Consider the following 22,299-nt stretch of genomic DNA (forward strand, 5'->3'; position numbering starts at 1 on the left):
GGGCAGGTGAGCCTCACATAATCCCCCCGAATATGGAAATGCTCCTTTTGTTTTATTACTTCACATCTTTAGTGCTTCTAGACAGTACATAAAGTGGGATTTCCAAGTGATTGCTATTTGGTAAAACAAGTAAAGGTGGTTCCAATTTGGAAACATATTCCTTCTAGCTAGATTTTTCATGCTTTGTTTCCTCCCTCCCTCCTTCCCTTTCTGTGCTCCTTTCCAAACCCTAACCCTTCCTTTCTCAGATATTTATTGAGTGCTTGCTACGTGTCAGGCACTGTTCTAAGCGCTAGGCCAATATACTTTTATCTCGACCCATCAGTATTCAGTGAATATGATTTTGATTTGTGGTTGTTGCACTTTTGCTAATTTTTAAAATTTAATTTAATTTATTTTTTATGCAGCAGGTTCTTATTACTTATCTGTTTTATACATATTGGTGTATACATGTCAATCCCAATCTCCCAATTCATACCACCACCACCACCACCCCCCGCCGCTTCCTCCCCTTGGTGTCCATACGTTTGTTACATCTGTGTCTCTATTTCTGCTCTGCAAATGGTTCATCTGTACCATTTTTCTAGGTTCCACAAATATGCATTAATATACGATATTTGTTTTTCTCTTTCTTTCACTCTGTATTACAGTCTCTAGGTCCATCCATGTCTATACAAATGACCCAATTTCCTTCCTTTTTATGGCTGAATAATCTTCCATTGTATACATGTACCACATCTTCTTTATCCATTCGCCTGTTGATGGGCATTTAGGTTGCTTCCATGTACTGGCTATCGTAAATAGTGCTGCAGTGCACATTGGGGTGCGTGTATCTTTTTGAATTATAGTTTTCTCAGGGTATACGCCCAGTAGTGGGATTGCTGGGTCGTATGGTAGTTCTAGTTTTAGTTTTTTAAGGAGCCTCCATACTGTTCTCCATAGTGGCTGTATCAATTTACATTCCCACCAACAGTGCAAGAGGGTTCCCTTTTCTCCACACCCTCTCCAGCATACTTCCGCTATTTAAAAAAAGCCATTATTTGTTAGTGTGTGTATGTGTGTGTGCACGCACACGCTTCTGAGTTGTTTGGTTTGGACTCCTCAAACATTTTGTGAGCCTTTGAGGGGCAAGAACGTTGCAGCCTTTAGTTTCCGTTCATGCCTTCTCTGTGCCTAACACAGTACTCCACCCACTGTGGGTCTCGGCACAGTTTGTTGAAAGTTCCCTCAGTGCCTCTCCCTCTGATTGGAGAAGCAAATTGCAGCCTTTGTAGGTATAGGCACTGACCAACATAGCACCAGTGGAAGGAAACCATAGAGCAGTGCTTGCTAACTGATCTAATTTTCTTTGAGAGGATGAAAAAGACTTTATTTTCTATTTATTTATTTTTTGTGGGTTTTTTTTGGTTTTTTTTTAAATTTTTATTGATGTATAGTTGATTTATAATATCATGTTAATTTCAGGGAGCTATACTCAGTATTTTGTAATATATACAACCTATCTAATTTTACCTTTCTCTTTCTTCTTGTCCAAAGGAGACCTCATTCCTAGGCACCATCAAGTATTTAGCACAAATCAGTACTTCAGTGGGGTAAAAATTCCAGACCCTGAAGATATGGTGAGTGACCCACTTTGGAAAGAGCTCTGCATGTCAGAGCTAAGGTTACCAGGGTGTTTAAGGGGGATCATTCTCACTCGATGAATGTACATGAGGAGTTGCAGGCTAACTAGGTTTTGGTAGTTATGCACCAGCCTGAGCCCCATGGTCCACTTGGCAATGGAAGATCAGTCTAAGAGTAAAAAAGAAAACTGGGACAAATTGACTAGCAAGATCATGGCCTTCAGTGCTAAGTTACAGATTGCTGATAGAGCTTAGCCAGCATCTTGGACAGGAATGCAGAGCTACCTGCCCCAGCCTCACCTGTCCTTCATCATTTTCAGCAGTGGAAGCTATGAAGCTCAGAGCCAATTAACTTTTAGACAATGACTCATCCAGGGAAAATCCAGCGTTGTCCAAACCCCCTACTCTACTGCGCTTTCACTCCCAGACTGGGGGAAAACGGTGATGAACTTGCTTGGCCAGCCTTACTCTCATACCTGTCCCCTATGGCCAATGTGTGGAAAACACATTTTTCAAAAATTGAAGAAAATTTAAAACATGCATATCCTAACCCACTTTCAAGAATTTATTCCAATGAAACTATTAGACAAAAGCATAAAGATATGACATTCTTTTTTTTAATTGGGGTATAGTTGGTTTACAATGTTGTGTTAGTGTCTACTGTACAGCAAAGTGGAGTTCCCTGTGCTATACAGCAGGTTCTCATTTTATACATATTAGTGTATATGTGTCAATCCCAGTCTCCCAGTTCATCCCACCACCACCCCTTTTCCCCCTTGGTGTCCATACGTTTGTTCTCTACATCTCTGTCTCTGTTTCTACCTTGCAAATCGGTTCACCTGTACCATTTTTCTAGATTCCACATATATGCGTTAATATACGATATTTGTTTTTCTCTTTCTGACTTACTTCACTCTGTATGACAGTCTCTAGGTCCATCCACATCTCTACAAATGACCCAGTTTCATTCCTGTTTATGGCTGAATAATATTCCATCATATATATATATACCACATCTTCTTTATCCTGTCATCTGTTGATGGACATTTAGGTTGCTTCAGTGACCTGGCTATTGTAAATTGAGCTGCAATGAACATTGGGGTGCATGTGTCGTTTTGAATTGTGTCGTCTCAGGGTATATGCCCAGAAGTGGGATTGCTGTGTCATAGGGTAATTCTATTTTTAGTTTTTTAAGGAACCTTCATACCGTTCTCCATAGTGGCTCTATCAGTTTACATTCCCACCAACAGTGCAAGAGGGTTCCCTTTTCTCCACATCCTCTCCAGCATTTATTGTTTGTAGATTTTCTGATGATGCCCAATCTAACCGGTGTGAGGTGATAACTAATTGTAGTTTCGATTTGCATTTCTCATGACATTCTTTAATAGAAATCATTTCCTTTAGTGTTCCATCAGTGGGGAATTAATTAAATAAGTTATGGTATGTCCTTACAATAGAAGTACCACATAGCTAATAAAAATAGATTCGTATGTAATCACCTAAAAAAATGTCCGCAACATATTGCTAAATGAAAAAGAAAGTTACAAAACAGTATATATAATTTGACATAAAATTAATAAATATTTAATAAATATACACATTTACATGTATAAATATAAAATAATATGACAACCTCTGGAAAATCAGGCAAAGATTTTTACGTTAGTGAAATAAATGGCTGCAAAGATATATACCAAAATATTAACAGTGAATGTCTCTTTGTGGTGGGATGATTTGTTTCTTTCTTTATGGTTTTTTAAGATTTTCAAAAGTCTTCTAATGAGCCTGTATTATACTCAGAAACATTTCTGAGCACAGTTAAGGTCTGTGAGATCCTGAGTTCCTACTGCCTAAGGAAGGTACTTTCAAACTGAAACTAACCCTTCTCCATTACTCAGTTTCCAGATGGAAGGTCCATCCAGTTCCACTGGAGCTGTCTGTTCTCCCAACCTCTTGGCCTGTCCTGCAGTGAAGTCTCCCACCTCCCACTTCCCCGCCACCCCTGCTCCTGCAGCGCTAGGAATAGGAAAAGTGGGGCAGCTGGGAGCCTGCGGGGCCGCAGAAGCAGGAATGACACCTGACATATGGGAGGTGACCCAGCCGGCTCCCTTGTGACCTGGACGTTCCCAGTTTCACGCTAAATATCCCTTAGCGATTTCCTGTTCGCTTTTCTACCGGGGAAGCCTCCGAAACAACCCAGGTTTCATCAGTTTCATCAGTGTAAAAGGCTTCCTATGGTTTCCCAGAGGTTGTGCTGCAGGCGATTTCCTGTTGACAGAAACACAGGAAGAAGTGGGGGGGCTGTGCTGGTTGAACATCTGTGCCCCAGTCCCTCTGCGGGTCAGCAACCCTGCCCCAGAGAGGCCTGCTTGCTTCTGGGGCAGGGAAACCGGCTAAGCAGGCGGGATGGGCCCATCCTATCGCAGCCAACCAGCCGGCCTTGTCCCAGGCATCCTTGCTGAGACAGCAGGGCTCAATGTCAGCAATGTCAAGGCAATCCCCAGAGGTGCTCAGATTCAACACACAGAAATAGCAAGAGAAATAGTTTAGCTATGGGGGTGGAGAGGGCCGCTCTCAAAGGCTGATACAAACCCGCTTTAGGATTTTTTTTTTCCCTGTTGGTCTGAAGAGCCTCAGTTTTGGAGTTTCCTATCTCTTATTAGTGATGAATAACTGCACACTCAGGAATTGGTTGTTGTTGGCTGGTTCCCCTGTCCCAAGTAACACTGTGCTCTTAATCTTGATGGCAGCACCAGGGAACTGCCATCTTTAAACACACAACACACCTGGTCATTTATTTGACTCCGCTTGGCTAGCTCTTAATTTCTCAGCTCCCCTCCTCTTTAGCCTCTTTATCAGCTGTATATCTCTTTAACTGGCCTGTCTGCCTGACATAGGCATTCCTTCTACTTTATAGTGTTTATTATTCCTGATTGTCTCCTGCCTGTGACTGGAGCAAAAGAGCCTTAAAGGGCCAAAGGGAGATTGATGAATTGTCTGCTCAGGAGACTCTTTAAACAGTAGGATGATCAGGGAAACAGCAGGCTCTTGTGGGATGAGAGAACAGTGTTTATTCCAGAAAACCAAGAAACATTTTCTGGGTCGGGAAAAAAATCTATTTTGTAGCTCCCTTTATGTAAATGTCAATAAATGCAATAATCAGAGCCCCTTTCTATAAATGCCAAGATAAATGCCAAAAATTATTTTAAGGCAAGGCAAGTTATATAAGTTGAGGCAGAAAAAAAGGAAATAACAATTGCTTGACGAGTGTTTTGGGTTTTTTTCCTCTCCTTAGTATTCCCTCACAATTTGCTACCTGCATCAGTTCTTCAGGAAGTGAAGGTGGTTAATGGTTAGGAAGAAAATTTGGAAAAGCAATTTGGAGGTGGGGAGAGAAGGAGCTTATAAAACAATTTGGAGGTGGGGAAAGAAGGAGCTTATGAAACAGACACAGGGAGGTGGGGTGGGCAGAGAGTGGAAGAGGCAAAGAAGGTGCCAGGAAGATGCTTCTCTCACTCAAAAGAAATTCAATCTGAGGTAACCTTATATTTGAATATATGCTGTAAATAAAATCCCTGTTTTCTTTTCTTTAACAGGAACCACTTGAATTAAAATTTCCAAACATCTCTTATCCTGCCCTGGGGCTCTTAAAGGTAAAATCATGGCTTCCAACAGACCTGGAAGCACACGGCAGCTGCATCACTAGGGAATCTGAATGATGTATGTCAATCCATGGATTGAAAAGTGTTCCTTTTAGAATTCTCCTTCTCCTTTGAAAAGTATACATATTTTCCATTTTTTAAAATGGGTCACATAACAGTGAAAACATCTGAAAGTATTTTTCACTTTAAATAAACTTAAACTGTATTTGAAATCTAAATTAACACAAAATAGAAATTTAAGATTGGGGTGGTTTGTTTTACAAAAGGATCCTTTTCTTCAAAAAAATGTTTAGCCATAGGATTCTTTTAAATAGCCAACTCCCTAGTATATTGGAAATAGGTTTTGATTTCAAAACTTGATTTATATACACATTTTCAGAAATATAATAGCCCTTATGTAAAATGAGGTACCAATTAAAATGTTTGCAAGTTACAGACAATGTCCCACCCATTTCAAAAAGTATTTAAAACATTTACTGATGCATTTATAATTTTAAAAAATGAGACAGTTCCTTGGGGTATGTAATTGTGAGATTTAATCTATCCAAGTATGAGCCCTCTGGCCTATTTACTGGCAAAGCAAATAGTTAAGAATGATGTAACATAAAGAGATGTATATTATGCCTCTCCTTCCTTACATACACATAGATACTTGTAACGCATGGACTATTTCTGGAAGAATATACTTAAAATAACTGATTTTAGAAGGGAGAATGGAAGAACTAGAGTGCTGAAGGGACTCTGCTACATGCTGTATAAATTTTATTTTTACCATGTGTGATTTTTTAAATAAAAAACTAGTTTTTACTAAGTACAGGCAAGGAACCAAATGGGTTAGGTGGATTATTCTGGTGAGACACTGAGGTGAACTCAAAAATCGTATCCTACTCCCTCAGGGCAGAGCGCCAAATGCCTCAGGAACAGAACAAGGTGGAGAAAATGATTTTTTTTGTTACTACTCCTAGAAACTATTTATTAATTCATTATGTGGTTACCCATGAATGATTGTGGAAGGAACGAAAGTTTTCCCCCCTTTTGTTCCCAACTGAAGAGTTTAATCTTTCAAAGAAGAAAAAAATGACTTCAATAAGTTAATGCAATTTTAAAGAAGTAAGGAGAGGGTATTTTCTGTTCTTTCAGGGCTGTCTCCACATGAATCCTGCCGAGAGACTGACATGTGAGCAGCTGTTGGGGCATCCGTATTTTGACAGCATCAGAGAAATAGGGGATTTGGCAAAAGAGCATGAGAAATCAACAGGGAAGACCCTAAGACAGAGCCGAAAGCACCTGCCGCGGGTAAAGATGGGGCACTGCTTTACAGAAGCATCCAAGGTTGTAATTTCAAATGAGCTCATACCTTCCACCTGGTGCGGAGAGTCTCAATCTATACTTGAGGTGGCAATTGTGGCTTGCAGCTCCAGCACCTTTATCCCTGCATGAGGACACACAGGTCACAAGCTCTACCAACCAGGGTCCCAAAGACATCTGCCTGCTAAGGGCCCTTCTCCCAGAATCCTAAAGGTGACCTTGCCCAGCAGCTCCCTGCTGCCAGCCAGGGGCCAGGGCTTTTGGTGTGCATGAGCACAGATCCCAGCCAGGGAAAAGAAGCGTGCTTCTTATGCTTTGGAAAACAAAATCAAATTTATCCCGGTTAGCTCCCTGTCATCATGTTTACCTTCAGTATTGATTGACATTCCAGGTTTATCTAAAAAAGGAACTGTTTTCCTCCCTGATCCATTAATCATCAGAGTTGGCTAGTGTAAATGTGGTGACGAGTGCTTTCAGTGGGAGCAGCAGAACAGTGCATTTAACCAGATCACAGCATCCAGGCTGCACACTGGGAGCCTGTGGAGAATTGTGACTGGTGTAAAGTGGCAGAATGGCCTTACATTAAGTGTCTTGTCATAAGCCAAAAGCTGTAATAATTTAGGATGGACTGTAGTTGGAACCACAATTAAGATGAGCTGGCTGCTCCTGGTTGCTTCCGGATCTGCTCAGGTACCCCTTAAGCTATAGATTATCTTGTCTTAGTCTTTCCCTTTGCAGCCTCCTCTACCCAGTATGCTGAGTCGCACCTGGGTGGTGTTTGTGAGGTTTGGAGGAGAGAAGAGGGTGGACGGTCCATTATGAACAGGTACAGCATGAAACCCAGGGCCCTAAAAGACCAGAGTTATGAAATTAAGAATGCTTTTAATGCAAAACAGACTGGAAATAGACTTTCCCCTCAGAGTTACCCCTTATCTTGCTGTTTCTTTGTGTTCAAGAATCTTAGAACCGTTGAATTACAGGGGATTTTAGAAAACCTCATCCCTTCTTTTAAAGAAACTGGAATTAAAACTTTAAAAAGTGGGACTTAGGGCTTCCCTGGTGGCACAGTGGTTGAGAGTCCACCTGCCGATGCAGGGGACACGGGTTCGTGCCCAGGTCCGGGAGGATCGCACATGCCGCGGAGCGGCTGGGCCCGTGAGCCATGGCCGCTGAGCCTGTGCGTCCGGAGCCTGTGCTCCGCAATGGGAGAGGCCACAACAGTGAGAGGCTCACGTACCGAAAAAAAAAAAAAAAAAGTGGGACTTCCCTGGTGGCGCAGCGGTTAAGAATCTGCCTGCCAATGCAGGGGACATGGGTTAGAGCGCTGGTCCGGGAAGATCCCACATGCCTCAGAGCAACTAAGCCCATGCGCAACAACTGAGCCTGTGCTCTAGAGCTCGTGCGCCACAACTACTGAGCCCCTGTGCCACAACTACTGAAGCCCATGCGCCTAGAGCCCATGCTCCGTGACAAGAGAAGCCACCGCAATGAGAAGCCCGTGCACCACCACGAAGAGTAGCCCCCGCTCACCGCAACTAGAGAAAGCCCGCACGCAGCAACAGATCCAATGCAGCCAAAAAAAAAACCCAAAAAATTTAAAGTGGATTGTCAATGGCAGAAAGTGAGACTTGTAGCAGAGTTGTGACTAGAACCTCAGGATGAGCCACCTGCCCATAAATGCTACTGAAATAGGCACCAATTAAAAAAAAAAAAAGAGGGTCTTGATGGAAATATTTTTACTTGAAAGACTAGGGGAACCCAACTAATTTGTGTGTTGCTTGTAGGTCCCAATTGTTTGATTTAAAAGTACTTGTTTTTCAGATACCTAAGGCCATATAGTACTGTACAAAAAAAAATGTGTTCCCTTACTTTCATTTGACATTGACGATAAATTCAAACATTTTCTGGCAGCATGAAAGGAGCAGTTTTGCCTTTTTAACTAAGGTAGTAGGTGGGCAAATCACCTGAGTGCTCCAGACATCAGTTTTCTTCACTACAAGACAGGATACTGGCTTAAATGATCCCTAAGGTCCCAGCAAGCTCTTAACCCCCATGAATCTATGCTTTTTCCCAGTAATGTTAACATGTAGATTTTCCCTTCTTTTTCATATTCTCTAAATTGCCTTTAATGTGCATATTTTGCTTTATAATAGAAAATAAATATTGAAAAGAAAAAGCAGAGACCAAATTTATGGGAGGGGGTGAGCTCCACATCCTTCAATTCCACCCCTGAGCAGAGACCAAATTTAAACATTTTGTCCTTTCTCAGATCCTGGATTCTGTGCAGAAAAAGTATTTCTGTGCTGGAAAAGTTGTTTGTTTACCTCTTTTGGATGTGTTAGCAATAATGAAAAAAGTGTACGGCATTGAACTTAATTCTGTGTTTCATATTTTCAGTTGCAGTACCTACCTCAGCTGACTAGCAGCAGCGTCCTCCCAGCTTTGGATAACAAGAAGTACTACTATAACACCACGAAACTTAACTACCGTTTTCCAAACATTTAAAGAGCTTGGAGATGGATAACAAAAAAAGAATTGATCATTAATTTGAATAAAACATATATTTGATTGAAAGCAATCACAATGTTGAAAAAAACATCAGGAGAAAACATAACTAACTGGGGGAGGCCACTTGGCAAGACGTGAAGGGAAATTCCAGAGGCAGTGTTCCATGCTTGACGATGGTGTCCAGAACAGAAAGGAAAAACTTCTTTGGATTTTCACTTTTATTTTTGTTGTATCTAAGTAGCTGAGCTTATGGACAGAATATAAATTATCTACTGCACTCGCCCATACCTCCAGCAAAATTAGAGATAAAAAAATTTATGCTTCAATTGCACCATACGCAACAAGTGAAAAAATGGATTACAGAATGCCCATATATGTTTCCTTGGATCTCTGTTGCTTTGAGTCCTATCTCCTGCCTTTTCAGATTTTCTCATCGTATTTAAGGAGAGTTAAGGTTCTTGAAACCAAAATGTTTAAAATTCCATTTCCTGCTTGCTCTAGCTCTTGATTTTTATATATTGAAACTTTTTTGAATATATGAGATGTTTAAAATATTTAAAATCATATGGATTATCATAAAAGACTATAATTTACATGCTTATATATTTAATGATATGTTTATAGACATTTCTTACATATACTTTGGTCTTTATCTTTAGTAAAGGATGCATCTTAGTCATTTTTGCAGGCAAGATGGATTTACTATAATCCATCTACACTTGTTCACCCAATTCCCCTTGCAAACAATGGCATGAAGCTTGGCAGCTGACCCAGGGGTAGAACAAGATCCACAGGCTTCACAGGAACTGGGCCTGCCAGCCTGAAAGTAATTAGTACTTCATTCTCTCCAGTTCAGCCTCAGACTTGGAGACAGAGATACTGGCAGGACTATAGTGATCTGGGTTTTGGAAGAAACTGCTTATGAGCTTTTACTTGGGTCATAAAAGACATAAGGTTATAAGCTGATGTTTTCCCTGAAATATCTTTTTACTGTGTATGTGTGTATATCTGTAGTGCACACACATATATATGTGTGTGTATATACCAACCTAACAACTAAAAGTTAACTAATAAGAAAATAGACCAAAATGATATTATTGAGAATTCCTAGCTTTGTACAGTGATACTTAAAATGACAACATATAACTAGCTTTGATTTGGCCTATTGCTCCTATTCAAAAAGCTTTTTCCTCCTTGTCCCCTGGACACAAGGGCAATATGAAGCTGATGTCTGCTTCTTATTGCTCAACCCCATTTTTGATTGATGTGCTGCTATTTCCTAGCAGTCCTCAGCCACGGTTTTTGAAGATGTATTTTACTGTATCTTCAAAACCTTTCTTCTGCATTCTCAGTTTACTGCTATGTTAATTTTCTTCATGAGAGCATTTGACCTTATTCACTTACTGTTAAGTAATCCACCAAATTCTGGCATCTGTTCAATAATTTTGGCTACCCCAGCCAGTTTAGTGATATCCTGAGGCTTCCTAATGTATGTAGCTTCTTGCATAGAGCTGATAGCGGGTTAAATACTAGTCACAGTATAATCTAATTCTTGTTATGTAGACTTGATTCAAATGACAAAGAAGGACATCCAGCTTCTGCTAGTAGTTTACATTTTGTGTTTTTCCTTTTTTCCTTACCCCCAACTGTGTACCTGACAGGGCAGATGACTATAACTCCCTAATTTATCCAGTAGTTTTAAGGAATACCATTCAGAATAGAAAAGTAGCTCCAGACTAACCTGTGGTCAATCAGTTGCTTCATCACATAGTAATCAAACAAGGCTGAGATAGAAGTGGTCATTTGTGTCTAATGAGTTCTATTAAATATATGCTTATACTTAATTTAACCATATCTGTGATCTTTTCTTCAGCATGGAATCACCACTGTTTCACATGAGACTGTTCTACATCCTTATCATTTTTTTATTTACTATTTTCTGATTTTTAAAATGACAGTGGCAATTATGTTAGTAAACAGTACATCATTTATGGTATGTGCTATCTACATAAGCTGGTTCCTAACACAAGTAAAATTCATTTTTCTACTTTAATGCTGCATCACAGAAAGTGTTTATTTTAAAATTAACTCCAGTCAAGGTTATATTCAACAGATTAATATTCAAACCAAACATACAGAAATCCACAAACAAGTTGGCATATAAACAACAATAATAGAATCAGGACCATTTGAAGCAGATAAAAATAAAGATCTGTTTATACCTATTTATGATATTCTTTATCACTGCTTTCTAGATGTAAAGTGAATTTAGTGCTTATACTTCTTATGATGTCCCTTGAGCTCACGGGAAGTACTATCCAACATATATGAGGGAATACAAATTAGTTTCTAACTGACATGTTAAATTTTTCTGTTTGAAGCAGCTTTTTAATTTAAGCAGAAAGTAAGTATAGCTCTGCTGGCCTTCATCATTGTTTCCTCTGTTCTATTGCAATCAGCAAAGCTATTTAAATCCAGCCAGGTATTCATGTCTAGTTTTAATAAGACACTAGACTAAGCCTACAAAATAGACAAATTAGCCAGAAACTGTTCATTCAGAGAAAGGATGTATGGTATAAAGAGCACAGGAATGCAGGATCATGACAAATGCATGCGAATCCTGGGAAGCAATATGAATGCCCCAGCAACCTCTGACTACTTTGCATAATTGACTCCATCAGTGAATCTGAAATTTAGCTTTCAGTTTTTCATAATTGTATATTTATAGTAACATGCTTCAAAAACTTTAAAGTAAAATGTAACAAATTACTGTTAAAAATAAAGAATATCTGTGTTGTACATTTAAATCATTTTCAAGAACTCTTAAATATCTACATCAAGAGATATTTATATAGGATTGATATAAAATAAGGACTATATAAGAATTAAAATGGTATCTGGTTTGCATTTTTCTTAAAATGATTTAATGTACCTAAATTCTCACTTCTAACTTAGTAACTTTAGTGAATCACATCTGAATGTTTATTTTCTACATGATGGACTCTGCTAGAATGTTTTGGTATAACATTCTTATAGTTCTGTTGATGTTTATGTAATATTTGTTGCTGTTGAGGATCAACAATTGCACATGATACTTTATATTGAAATAAGACACTTACTGAATATTACTATTTTACTTCAAGTCTAATTTTAGTTCCAGAGAAGGCAGTGATGTTTTAAAGACTTGGACAATTTTTTCTTTTTCTTTTATGCCAGGAAGATCACTTAAAAACAAATACTTGAGGTTTCTGGAAGAGAAATTTTTTAAAGTTAATTTAATTTGGCCTTTACTCATAGCATTAAAAATAAACTTGCTTTATTGACTTAAAAAAGCTACACACAGAATGTGTTCATATCATCCTACACTTTCAAAATGACTTTTAGAACGGTAGTCTTAGAGTACTACTTTAAATGAAATTCATGCTAGGCACTAAGCTAGACCTTGGATAGTTTAGTTGTTCTGAATTACATCAATAATGCTGCTGAATTCTTCCAAATATTTTATGTATATTATGGCATAGAACTCCTTTGTATGTTAAATATAAAATACGACATCACTCATGGTGATGATTTTTTGCATCTGACACTAAAAGCAAAAACAACTAAAGCAAAAATAAACAAGTGGGACTACATCAAATTGAAAATCTTATATACAGCAAAGGAAACCATCAACAAAATGAAAAGGCAACCTACTGAATGGGAGAAAATATTGGCAAATCATATATCTGATAAGGAACTAACATCCAAAATGTATAAAGAACTCATACGACTCAATAGGAAAACCCCCAAACAATCCAATTTTTAAAATGGGCAAAATATCTGAATAGACATTTTTCCAAAGAAGACATACAGATGGAGAACAGGTACATGAAAAGATACTCTACATCATTATCAGGGAAATGCAAATCAAAACCACTCTGAGATATCACCTCACACTGTTGTTAGAATGGCCATTATCAAAAAGACTAGAAATAAGTGTTGGTGAGGATGTAGAGAAAAGGGAGTCCTTGTGCACTGTTGGTGGGACTGTAAATTGGTGCAGTCATATGTAAAACAGCATGGATGTTCCTCAAAAAATTAAAAACAGAACTACCATATGATCCAGCAATTCTACTTTTCAGTATTTACCTGAAGAAAACAAAAACACTAACTCGAAAAGGTATCTGTACCCCCATGTTCATTGCAGCATTATTTACAATAGTCAAGATACAGAAACAACCTAAGCGTCCGTTGATGGATTAGGTAAAGAAAATGTGGTATATGTATACAATGATGTAGTATTCAGCCATAAAAAAATGAAATTCTGCATTGGCAACAACTTGGATGGACCTTGAGGGCATTATGCTTAGTGAAATAAGTCAGAGAAAAACAAATATTGTATGATGTCTTATATGTGGAAGCTAAAAATAAATAAATAAGCAAGCTCATAGATACATAGAACAGATTGGTGGTTGCCAAAGGCACAGGGTGGGGAGTGGGAGAAATGGGTGAACGGTTTCATGTTTTTGTTCTTAGTTTAGGTAAATTGAATTTTAAAAATATGAATCTTAACCTAGGAAGGAAAAGAAATTGGGAAAGTTCTTAAAGGAACCAAGTGTATTAAAAGGTGAAGCTTTAAAGCCTCAACTAATGTAAGAGATAAACAATCTAGTACTTTTGGTTCTAATGTTTAAGATTTCTCAGCCTTCTGTGGTGCTGAGGTTACTGGCAGAACATAGGGGAAATTAAAAGATGGGGAGGAAGTATAATAGCTAGTGCTTATTGAAAGCTTTCTGTAATAGGAACCCTGCTAGGTGCTTTATGTAGGTCAATTTTTTAAAAAGATGCTCCCTAAAAAATGCAATACAACCATAACATATTAAGGGTGATAATTTAAACTTTTAAAATATTATAGCTGACAGTTAAGTCATTTTCATAAATTATATTTTTCAGAATTAAAAAAAAGAGACCACCTCTCAACTGTTTTAAATTCCGATTATTCACCTTAACATTATCAAGTTTCCATTTTGGCACCGACCACCTACCTTAAATGATGCAAAGCAATGATACCTTTGTCTGTGACATTCCCACATGAAATTATTTCCATTTCCAACATGCTTTTTTGTAAATTTTCAAGTTGACTAAGTCTCTCCAAGCAGTCATCCTCAATATAGTGACACTTGCATAGCCTTATTTTTTCAACATGCTGTAGGCCTTCTGGGGGAAAAAAAGTACAGTTTAAGAACCTGCTTTACCATTAAGATGATCAACTATCCTAGTTTGCCCAGAATTGTTCTCGTTTTAGGATTGGAAGTCCTAAGTCCTAGGAAACCTCTTAGCCCCAGGAAAACAGTAACGATTAGTCACCCTATTAACCATACAAGGTATTCACTATACAGGTTGTGCTGATGGACAGGGCCATTCTGCAGATGCCCAATGCACTGGAGAAAAGAAATGCCCATAAAAGCAGAAGCTGTGTGGATATAATTATTTCTGCATTCGTGAGCGTTTCTCAATGACAGAAGTTTGACAAAGAAAATTTGACAAACAAGGCCTTGAATTTTAAGTCAACAAAGCACAGAATAAAGGCATGTAGAGACAAGCTTAGTGCAGGGAGAAAGGAGAGGAAGGTATTTGTAACCTCTATTTAATTTAAAAATAAATATCATACGCAGGAAGAAACAAGCTGGATTGGACTGAAAAAGGCAAAAAGGACACACCTATGACTATAATAGTGAGTCAACTGCAACCAAACGTCACTGCAAATCACCTGCATTTCCCATAACAAATGATAGGGGAGTTACCCATGTGATCAAATCCAATGCTCATGATACAAGAATCAGTGGCATCAATTGCCTGAATCTTGTATTTGTCCAGAGGGCCTGTTGGGAGGTGGTTGTAGTCCTTCTGCCACCTCTCCTGGCCGTGGTAGCGCACCAGAGCCCCACAGCGCAGCAGCCACTCGGACGCTGCCCTGTCAGGGCCAACATCCCGGATGCGTTCATGATCCACTCTGTTGGCAAGAGAACAAAAGCCGGTAGCTTTTACTATAGTCACTAGCTTCTTAACTATGTTCACCAAAGTAAATACAGAATAGCAACCACTTTTCACTTCACATGATGAGGAGGGAGATAATATATTAGTGAAATCCATGTAAAGAAAACATTCGATGGCTCTACCTGCTACCTTTTTCGCTTTTGTTTTTGTTTTCAAGTGAACTCTGTCAAGGCATGTTATTCTTATGTGAGTTTATCAGGCAGACATTGAGTCTTCATTGATTCGTATGTAGCACAACAGCTTCACACCAGGAGGTACTCAGTATCTATGTTTTGAATGAATGACTACACTTGGTTATCATTTTTATTAATGACAAAAGATTAAAAAGGGAATAATTTTGAAACTTTGTTCAAATGAATGTCATTAAGTGATATTAATTTTAACATATGCCCTTTTCTCTAGTTAGTGGTATTAATGCTATATTAAGCAACAAGGAGGTTAGTTTTGTCAGTTTCAAAATGATATTTCTAAGCATGCCACCAACTTTTTATTTATTTTATTTTATTTTTTAAAATAAATTTATATATTTATTTTTGGCTGTGTTGGGTCTTCGTTGCTGTATGCGGGCTTTCTCTAGTTGCGGCGAGCGGGGGCTACTCTTCATTGTGGTGTGCAGGCTTCTCATTGCGGTGGCTTCTCTTTGTTGCGGAGCACAGGCTCTGGGTGTGTGGGCTTCAGTAGTTGTGGCATGTGGGCTCAGTAGTTGTGGCTTGCGGGCTCTAGAGTGCAGGCTCAGTAGTTGTGGCACACGGGCTTAGTTGCTCCGTGGCATGTGGGATCTTCCCGGACCAGGGCTCGAACCCGTGTCCCCTTCATTAGCAGGCAGATTCTTAACCACTGCACCACCAGGGAAGTCCCCCAACCAACTTTTTAAAACCTTGATTTCCCTTGATGGTATTCAAAAGGTTAACTACATCCCTTAAGAAGCCATAGAATAAAATATTCTAAAATTACATTTACTGAGCTTTTCTGATTACAAAAGTAATAAATGTTCATTTCAGAAAACTTGAAAGGCATTGAAAGGATGAATAAGAATCACTTAAGTCCTGTAACCCAGACAGTTAATAGTCTGTAATCTATTTTTCTGATCTTTATTCAGTGCTTGTATGTTTTATTTGCTTTAAAAGAAAGTTAGGATCGTACTGCATGCACGACACGAAAAACATTTGAAACACAAGAAATAACCAGATTAGCTACTGGGAACTCATCAAGCTGTAACAATTCCCACATTTCTTCACTTTAGTTAAACTTACTTATTAAACACTGCATTCAACCAGCCCCAGAAGTATCGGGAGTCACGTGACCTTGGGAGTTTCTTTAAGCCACAGAACTGCTGGGAAATTTTTCCAAACAGCATCATTTGATCTAGACACATAAAACAGTATTCATATTAGATCATCCGCTGGCAATCAGAGTCCCATACATACGGCAACTGACTTTACAACTTCAGAGTCAGTGCTCTTGTGCTGATAAAGCTGATGACTCACTTGCCACTCAATAGTTATTAAGCAAGTTACTCCTGTCTGGTTTTTGGTTTCTTTTGCTGCAAAAATGAGAGGCTGAATTGAATGGTCTCTATGGTTCCTTCCAGCTTGGACATTGTTCTTTCTACTTGTTCACTCCTCAATTGGAGTCAGCCTGCAGTGGTGCCACCTGGTGTCCATGCAGGCAGTGCATCTACAAATTTACTGAAACCAGCTCCAGTCCCAATCTACATTTCCAGTACCAAAATGACAAACTAAAATCACCTAAGGAGCAATGTGTCAAGGTTAAGACACTTACGTCCAGAAAAGGAGAGGAGTCGTGGAAACAGATCTTCCTATCACAAGGCTGCAAGTAGTGTCCCCAGAACAGTGCAAAGCAAGAGCTGTACAGGGCAGCTGGGAAAGACTGGGCAAGTAACTTCACCTCTCTGACCCTTGGTTTTCTCATTTGTAAAATGAGATGATTTGCTCAGATGATTTCCAGCTGTAAAAACCCATAACTATGAGTTGAGAAGGCGATTTTGGAATTGGGTCTCAACCTGATTTATCTCAATTCAAGTTTCTCTGATAGTGTGCCAGGTGGGGAGAAAACAAAGATAAATGAAACATGGTCTCTGCCTTTGAAGAGCTGACAATTTAATGCAGGGTGGAGTGAGCTAAAACAAGTTACCAGGTAGTTAAAATAAATGATAGAACCTGGAAAAGACCTCAAAAGAGTTAAAGACACACAAGGATTTCAATAGACAAAGATGCCAGGAAAATGTAGGTCAGGTGATAAGCTGAGGCAGGAACCTTTAAGGCATGTTGTAGTTCAGTTGGCTCAGCACATGGGGGTCATGAGAAGAGGAGGGAGACAATGTACACAGTCACATCGGGAAGGGTCTCCCATGATCAGCCAGAAAGTTTGTCTTCTGCAGGTGGCTAGGAATCATTGAGACTTTAGCACAGAGCACTGGCATGGTTAGAACTATGCTTCAGGAATATTAGACAGCAGCATCAAGATTGAGGGTCATTTAGAGATGAGGAAACTTAAGCCCTGATAATAAGTAACTTGCTGACACCCTAAATCCTTTCTGGAACAAGGTGGGGTATTAATAAATGCATGTGTTTCAAGGGACCTGTCCAATGTTTCATGGTTAATTGTTAGCAGTGCTGAAACTGGAACCTAGTTTTCTCTCTTATTAGTCCAGGGCTCTTTCCTCAGTCATTGGATGGTTCTAGAACTCAGGAAAAAGAAGAAGACTAGAAAGAGGCCTGAGTGGGAACTACCTTAGAGCTGAGGAAGTGCCCAAGGATGTTGGGTTGTAAAACAAAGAGAGCTGAGGTCTGAGGACAGAACCCTGGGGCCATCTACTAGCCTCTTTATCCCTTCTCCATCATCACTCTGCCTTCATTACTGCAAACTTCTCCCCCTGCTACTTCCTCCCACATTTTGGTTAAATCTCTCTCCACCTGTGCCCATCTCAGTAACTCCTTTGGCTGCCAACCTTGTTTACAAATCTGGGCTTTCCAGCTTCAACTCAGGCTGTTCCCTCCATTTACCATCCCTCCCCGCCCCCCAGAATCCTATGGAAATCTTCCCCAACCTCAAGACCTTACTCAAATGCCATCTCCATCCATCCATTCAATCATGCAATAAATATTGAATGTCTGCTATACTTAGTGCAAGAGATTCAATGGCAAGACAGAAGCAAAACAAAACAACACAGGAGAGAGACTGAGAAAAACATGGTTCCTGTCCTCATAGAATGTGTAGTATATATACCATATATGTATAGATGACATATAAACAAATGAATAACATGCAACACGATGTCTTAATGGAGGTATGGACAAGTTCTGTGAGAGCTTAGAGAAGGGAGTGAGGGATAGGCTTCATACTAGAGGTGTCTTCTGAGATGGGTCTCAAAGGATGATTAAGAGTTTCCAGTTAGGCAGAAAAAAGAAAAGTATGAAGGGCAAAAGAAAGAGCAAGAATCACATATTACTCATTTCCATTTTTCTTAGCACCTAGCACAGCACCATTCCCTAATGCAAGTTTAATAAATATTTGACAATTAATAATCTTCAATGGGTGATACATTTTCATGCAGAAACCAAGGAAACTCATTAAGTGGGTAAATTAGAGAGGTTTGTGAAAATTGAAGTACTTTCACTTGATTCATTTTGGCCCACCTTGTATTTCTGCTTAAGGGAAAGATTAAACCAAATTTACTTCAGCTTATGATCTCTAAAAATATTAGATATTATATTTAAAATAATTTAAACATGAAAATTAAGTTTTTATTTAGCAATAAATTAAAAAAACTAATTGGTAGGTTTTTGCATTCTCAACTGCTACTTTGTTAATTGATATTAGGAATTTCAGATGAATTCAAGAGAATGCTTTCTAGAGGGAAAGAGGAGACCTCTGGTGGTGAGTTGATGAATTTAGCTTTAATAAATTAAACAAGTGAAATGCAAGTTAAAAAATAACCACTACTAAATTACCGCTGTGATAAATAATTTAGGAATTAAAATTATTTTTAAAATTCTTCTTACTATCATAACACAGCTTAGAGCCATAAGTTTGTAACAGATGTTTCTAAAAGTTGCTATATGTTCACGACTTAGAGAAGACCAGACCTCTAATGTGTGACTCAAAATAGGATATGGAGAGTCCCCCAATTTGCATATAAACAAGTTTTTTTTAAAAAATGGAAGTTCTTTTTTTACATATGAGACATAATTACTTAGGTGGGCTATTCAAAACGTTGGCTATTTTAGTGGTCAAAAAGACTGAACTAGCCAACTTGTTCTTGAGGGCAGTAAAAGTGTGAAGAGAGGGGTGGGTGATGTCAGAACTGGGGCATTTTTACTCCCCAAATTATAACCCCACTTCACTGCAAATTCATCCATTATTGATGCCAATTCTTATTCCTGAGGTGTCTAGAGTCTAGTGAAATAGAACAGCAGAGCAATTGCTTAGGAATGAGAAGCAAAGTTTCCAAAAGCCACTCTTAGGCTAATATTGCTTGACACTCATTGAACTAATTTCACATAGGTTCTGACCTAGATGGAAGATGAACACGAATTCTTAGCTGAGGAGGGTGGTGGCTAGAACACAAATGTCTCTAGCCAAAGACATTACAGGGTGAATGAATGTAAGGTGAGCTCTTGATGTGAGATTATCTAAATGAAACAAATTAATGTACAGTCAAGCCTAGGGGAGAAGGTAAGCAGAGAAAATTTTACAAAAAGAGCATGTGTATTTTGAGTTCTTTCACTTTGCTAAACTCAGAAGCACGTGCTCAAAATCACAGAGTAGTAAAAAAGTCACTATTCTGGGCTGACCCATGAAAGCCTGACCACAGACCCTAAAACTGTATAATTCTGTACTCAACCTAGTAACAAATCAACTACATCCCATGAAACAGTTAAAATAAAAAATAGTGATAGTACCAAAAGTTGGTGACACTGAAGAGGAACTGAACTGGATCACTCAACATTGCTGGTGGGAATGTAAAATGGTGCAGCCACTTTGGAAAACACTTTGGCAGTTTCTTACAAAAGTAAACATGTGCTTATCATATGACCCAGAAATTGGACTCTTAGGCATTTATCCCGGAAAAACAAAAACAGGCTCGCACAAAAAGCTGTACACTAATTTTCATAGCAGCTTTATTTGAAATAGCTAAAAACTAAAAGTAACTCAGATGTCCTTCAATGGGTGAATGGTTAAACATGCTGTGGTACATCCATACCATGAAATACTTCTCAGCAATTAGAATGAACTATCAATACATGCAACAATTTGGATGGATCTCAAGGGATTATGCTGAGTGAAAAAGTCAATTCCAGAAAATTACATACTGTATAATTCTGCTTATGTAACATTCTTGGCATGACAAAATTTTAGAAAGGGAGACTAGAACGGGGAAGAGGGTGCCCTGCAGGAGAGAAGTGTAGTTATAAAAGGACAACCGAGGGATCCTGGTGGTGATGGAACTGTGCTGTAGCTTGCCTGTGGTGGATACAAGAATCTACACGTGGGGAATTCCCTAGTGGTCCAGTGGTTAGGACTCTGAGCTCTCACTGACAAGGGCTGGGGTTCAATCCCTGGTCGGGGCACTAAGATCCCAAAAGCCCAACGGCGCGGCCAAACAAAACAAAACCTACACATGTGATAAAAACTATACAGACCTAAATACATGCACAAAGGTAAAACTGTGGTTATCTCAGTAAGATCCATGGGCTGTGTCAATGTCAATTTCCTGGTTGAGTTATTGTTCTATTCTTTTACAAGATGTAAAAAATTGGGGAAAAAAATTGGGGAAGACTGGGTAAAGGGTACACAGGATCTCTACTGTTTCTTACAACTGCATGGGAATCTACGATTAGCTTAAAACTAAAAAGTTGAACTAAAAAAATAACCATTTCTTATTTTTTTCATTTGTGATGAACAAGCAGGCAACATTCCACATTATTTTCGCAAATAAAGAAAATGTACAACTGTCCAGGTGATAAAACCAATATAAACATAATAAAAGCCATCATTTTATCGAGCACTTTACTGTGCTAACATCTGATGAGCCTTATCTCGTGTAATCCACATGAAGGAGATCCTGCTATTACTCCTAGTTCACAGAGAAGGGTCTGAGGCAAAGAGGTGAAGTGACTTCCCCAAGCTACCCGACTAATAACTGGAGCCAAATTCACACAGGCAAGAATAAGTCCTTCCAGCAATAAAGTTAAATGGTTCTATTTTTGTTTAGCTGGCCTGACCCTAAAAATTAAAAAACTTCCAACAAGCAGAGAGAACAAATGTTAGTTAAACATGGTGATAAATGTTAGTTAGGCATGGTGATAAAGGATCACGTAATTTAACACAGGTTTTTCATACATTACATGGTCCACTTCCCTCATTTTACAGATAAACAGGGGTGAAGTGACCTGCACAGGTGAGTCGCTGTTCCCAGGCCCGCACAGCATATTTAAAAATATATCTCGGTCCAGGATTTTTTTAAAAAGGAAATAGATTGCTAAATGATGTCAGAGACCGAGACGTCTGGTTCATTTAGGTGCTCAATATTTACAGGACCAATAAATGAATGAATGGCACGTCAGGAGCCACATATATGGAAGTCCAGAAGACTGCAGGCTGTCAGGTGTTGCCATGACAGAGCCTCCGTCCGGAGAGGGCTAGGGCTGGACAGCGAGCGTCCCTCCAGTGGCCACTCCACTGGGTGGGAGCCGGGTTGGAGATCGCGGTGCCCTGAAAGGAGCCTCGAGTGACGCGGGGCGGGGCTGAGGGGGGCGGGGTTGAGAGGGGCGGAGCCTCGAGTGACACAGGGCGGGGTCGAGAGGGGCGGGGCCTGGCGGGAGGAAGGGAGGCCGCTGGGCTTGCCCAAAAGACAGTTTTCACCATAATCATCCCGACTTTCTTCCGCGGCCCCGAGTCCGCTCGGCGGTGAAGATCGAGGACGCCCGACTCGGTGGGCCAGATTTTCAGTCAGCCTAGCGATGGGAGAAGGGAAAGGGCAGAGGCTAACCACCACCCTAGACCCGCCCCACCCGGGGCCTAGCTCCTCTACTCACAGCGTCAAAAGGAGGGAGCGAGCTAGCGTCCCCAGCGTCTACGGCGGCGCCGGCTTGCCCTTCGCCCTCCGCCGCGCGAGTCCATTGGCCACTGGCGGCTGC

At 39.6% G+C, this 22,299-nt stretch overlaps 2 protein-coding genes across 3 annotated transcripts in view; one reads left to right on the top strand and one right to left on the bottom strand.

The window, feature by feature from the left end:
* The window catches only part of CDKL1 (cyclin dependent kinase like 1), a 61,129-nt gene extending 52,031 nt beyond the window's left edge, over positions 1-9,098 (top strand). Inside the window, exons 7-10 of the mRNA XM_082647114.1 lie at positions 1,537-1,619; positions 5,219-5,275; positions 6,425-6,580; positions 8,990-9,098. Of these exons, the coding sequence (XP_082503240.1) occupies positions 1,537-1,619; positions 5,219-5,275; positions 6,425-6,580; positions 8,990-9,097 (404 nt within the window). The 3' untranslated portion in view covers position 9,098. The remainder of the gene's footprint in view (positions 1-1,536; positions 1,620-5,218; positions 5,276-6,424; positions 6,581-8,989) is intronic.
* A 1,907-nt stretch (positions 9,099-11,005) lies between these two features.
* Positions 11,006-22,291, bottom strand: DMAC2L (distal membrane arm assembly component 2 like). Of its 2 annotated transcripts, none has more exons than XM_082647115.1 (5): positions 22,198-22,291; positions 16,390-16,501; positions 14,884-15,092; positions 14,125-14,296; positions 11,006-12,348 (listed from the first exon to the last, which is right to left on the bottom strand). In XM_082647115.1, exons 2-5 carry the CDS (start codon positions 16,494-16,496, stop codon positions 12,234-12,236), a joined length of 603 nt encoding a protein of 200 aa, XP_082503241.1. In that variant the 5' UTR covers positions 16,497-16,501; positions 22,198-22,291; the 3' UTR covers positions 11,006-12,233. The 2 variants fall into 2 exon arrangements, with proteins under 2 accessions (XP_082503241.1, XP_082503242.1); XM_082647116.1 differs by having other exon boundaries at positions 12,196-12,348; positions 14,150-14,296.
* Positions 22,292-22,299: the final 8 nt, after the last annotated feature.

This window comes from Grampus griseus (assembly GCF_964374135.1).
Source record: "Grampus griseus genome assembly, chromosome: 2".
Taxonomy (NCBI): domain Eukaryota; kingdom Metazoa; phylum Chordata; class Mammalia; order Artiodactyla; family Delphinidae; genus Grampus; species Grampus griseus.

What these genes read in the sequence shown, in the direction of transcription:
- DMAC2L (XM_082647115.1), bottom strand. Translation starts at nt 16,496, where the DNA reads ATGATGCTGTTTGGAAAAATTTCCCAGCAGTTCTGTGGCTTAAAGAAA. An exon ending in TTGAATGCAGTGTTTAATAA is followed by an intron (nt 15,093 to 16,389) that starts GTAAGTTTAACT and finishes TCTTGCCAACAG; the next exon opens with AGTGGATCATGAACGCATCC. An exon ending in ATTGCTTTGCATCATTTAAG is followed by an intron (nt 12,349 to 14,124) that starts GTAGGTGGTCGG and finishes TTTCTCTTCCAG; the next exon opens with AAACCTCAAGTATTTGTTTT.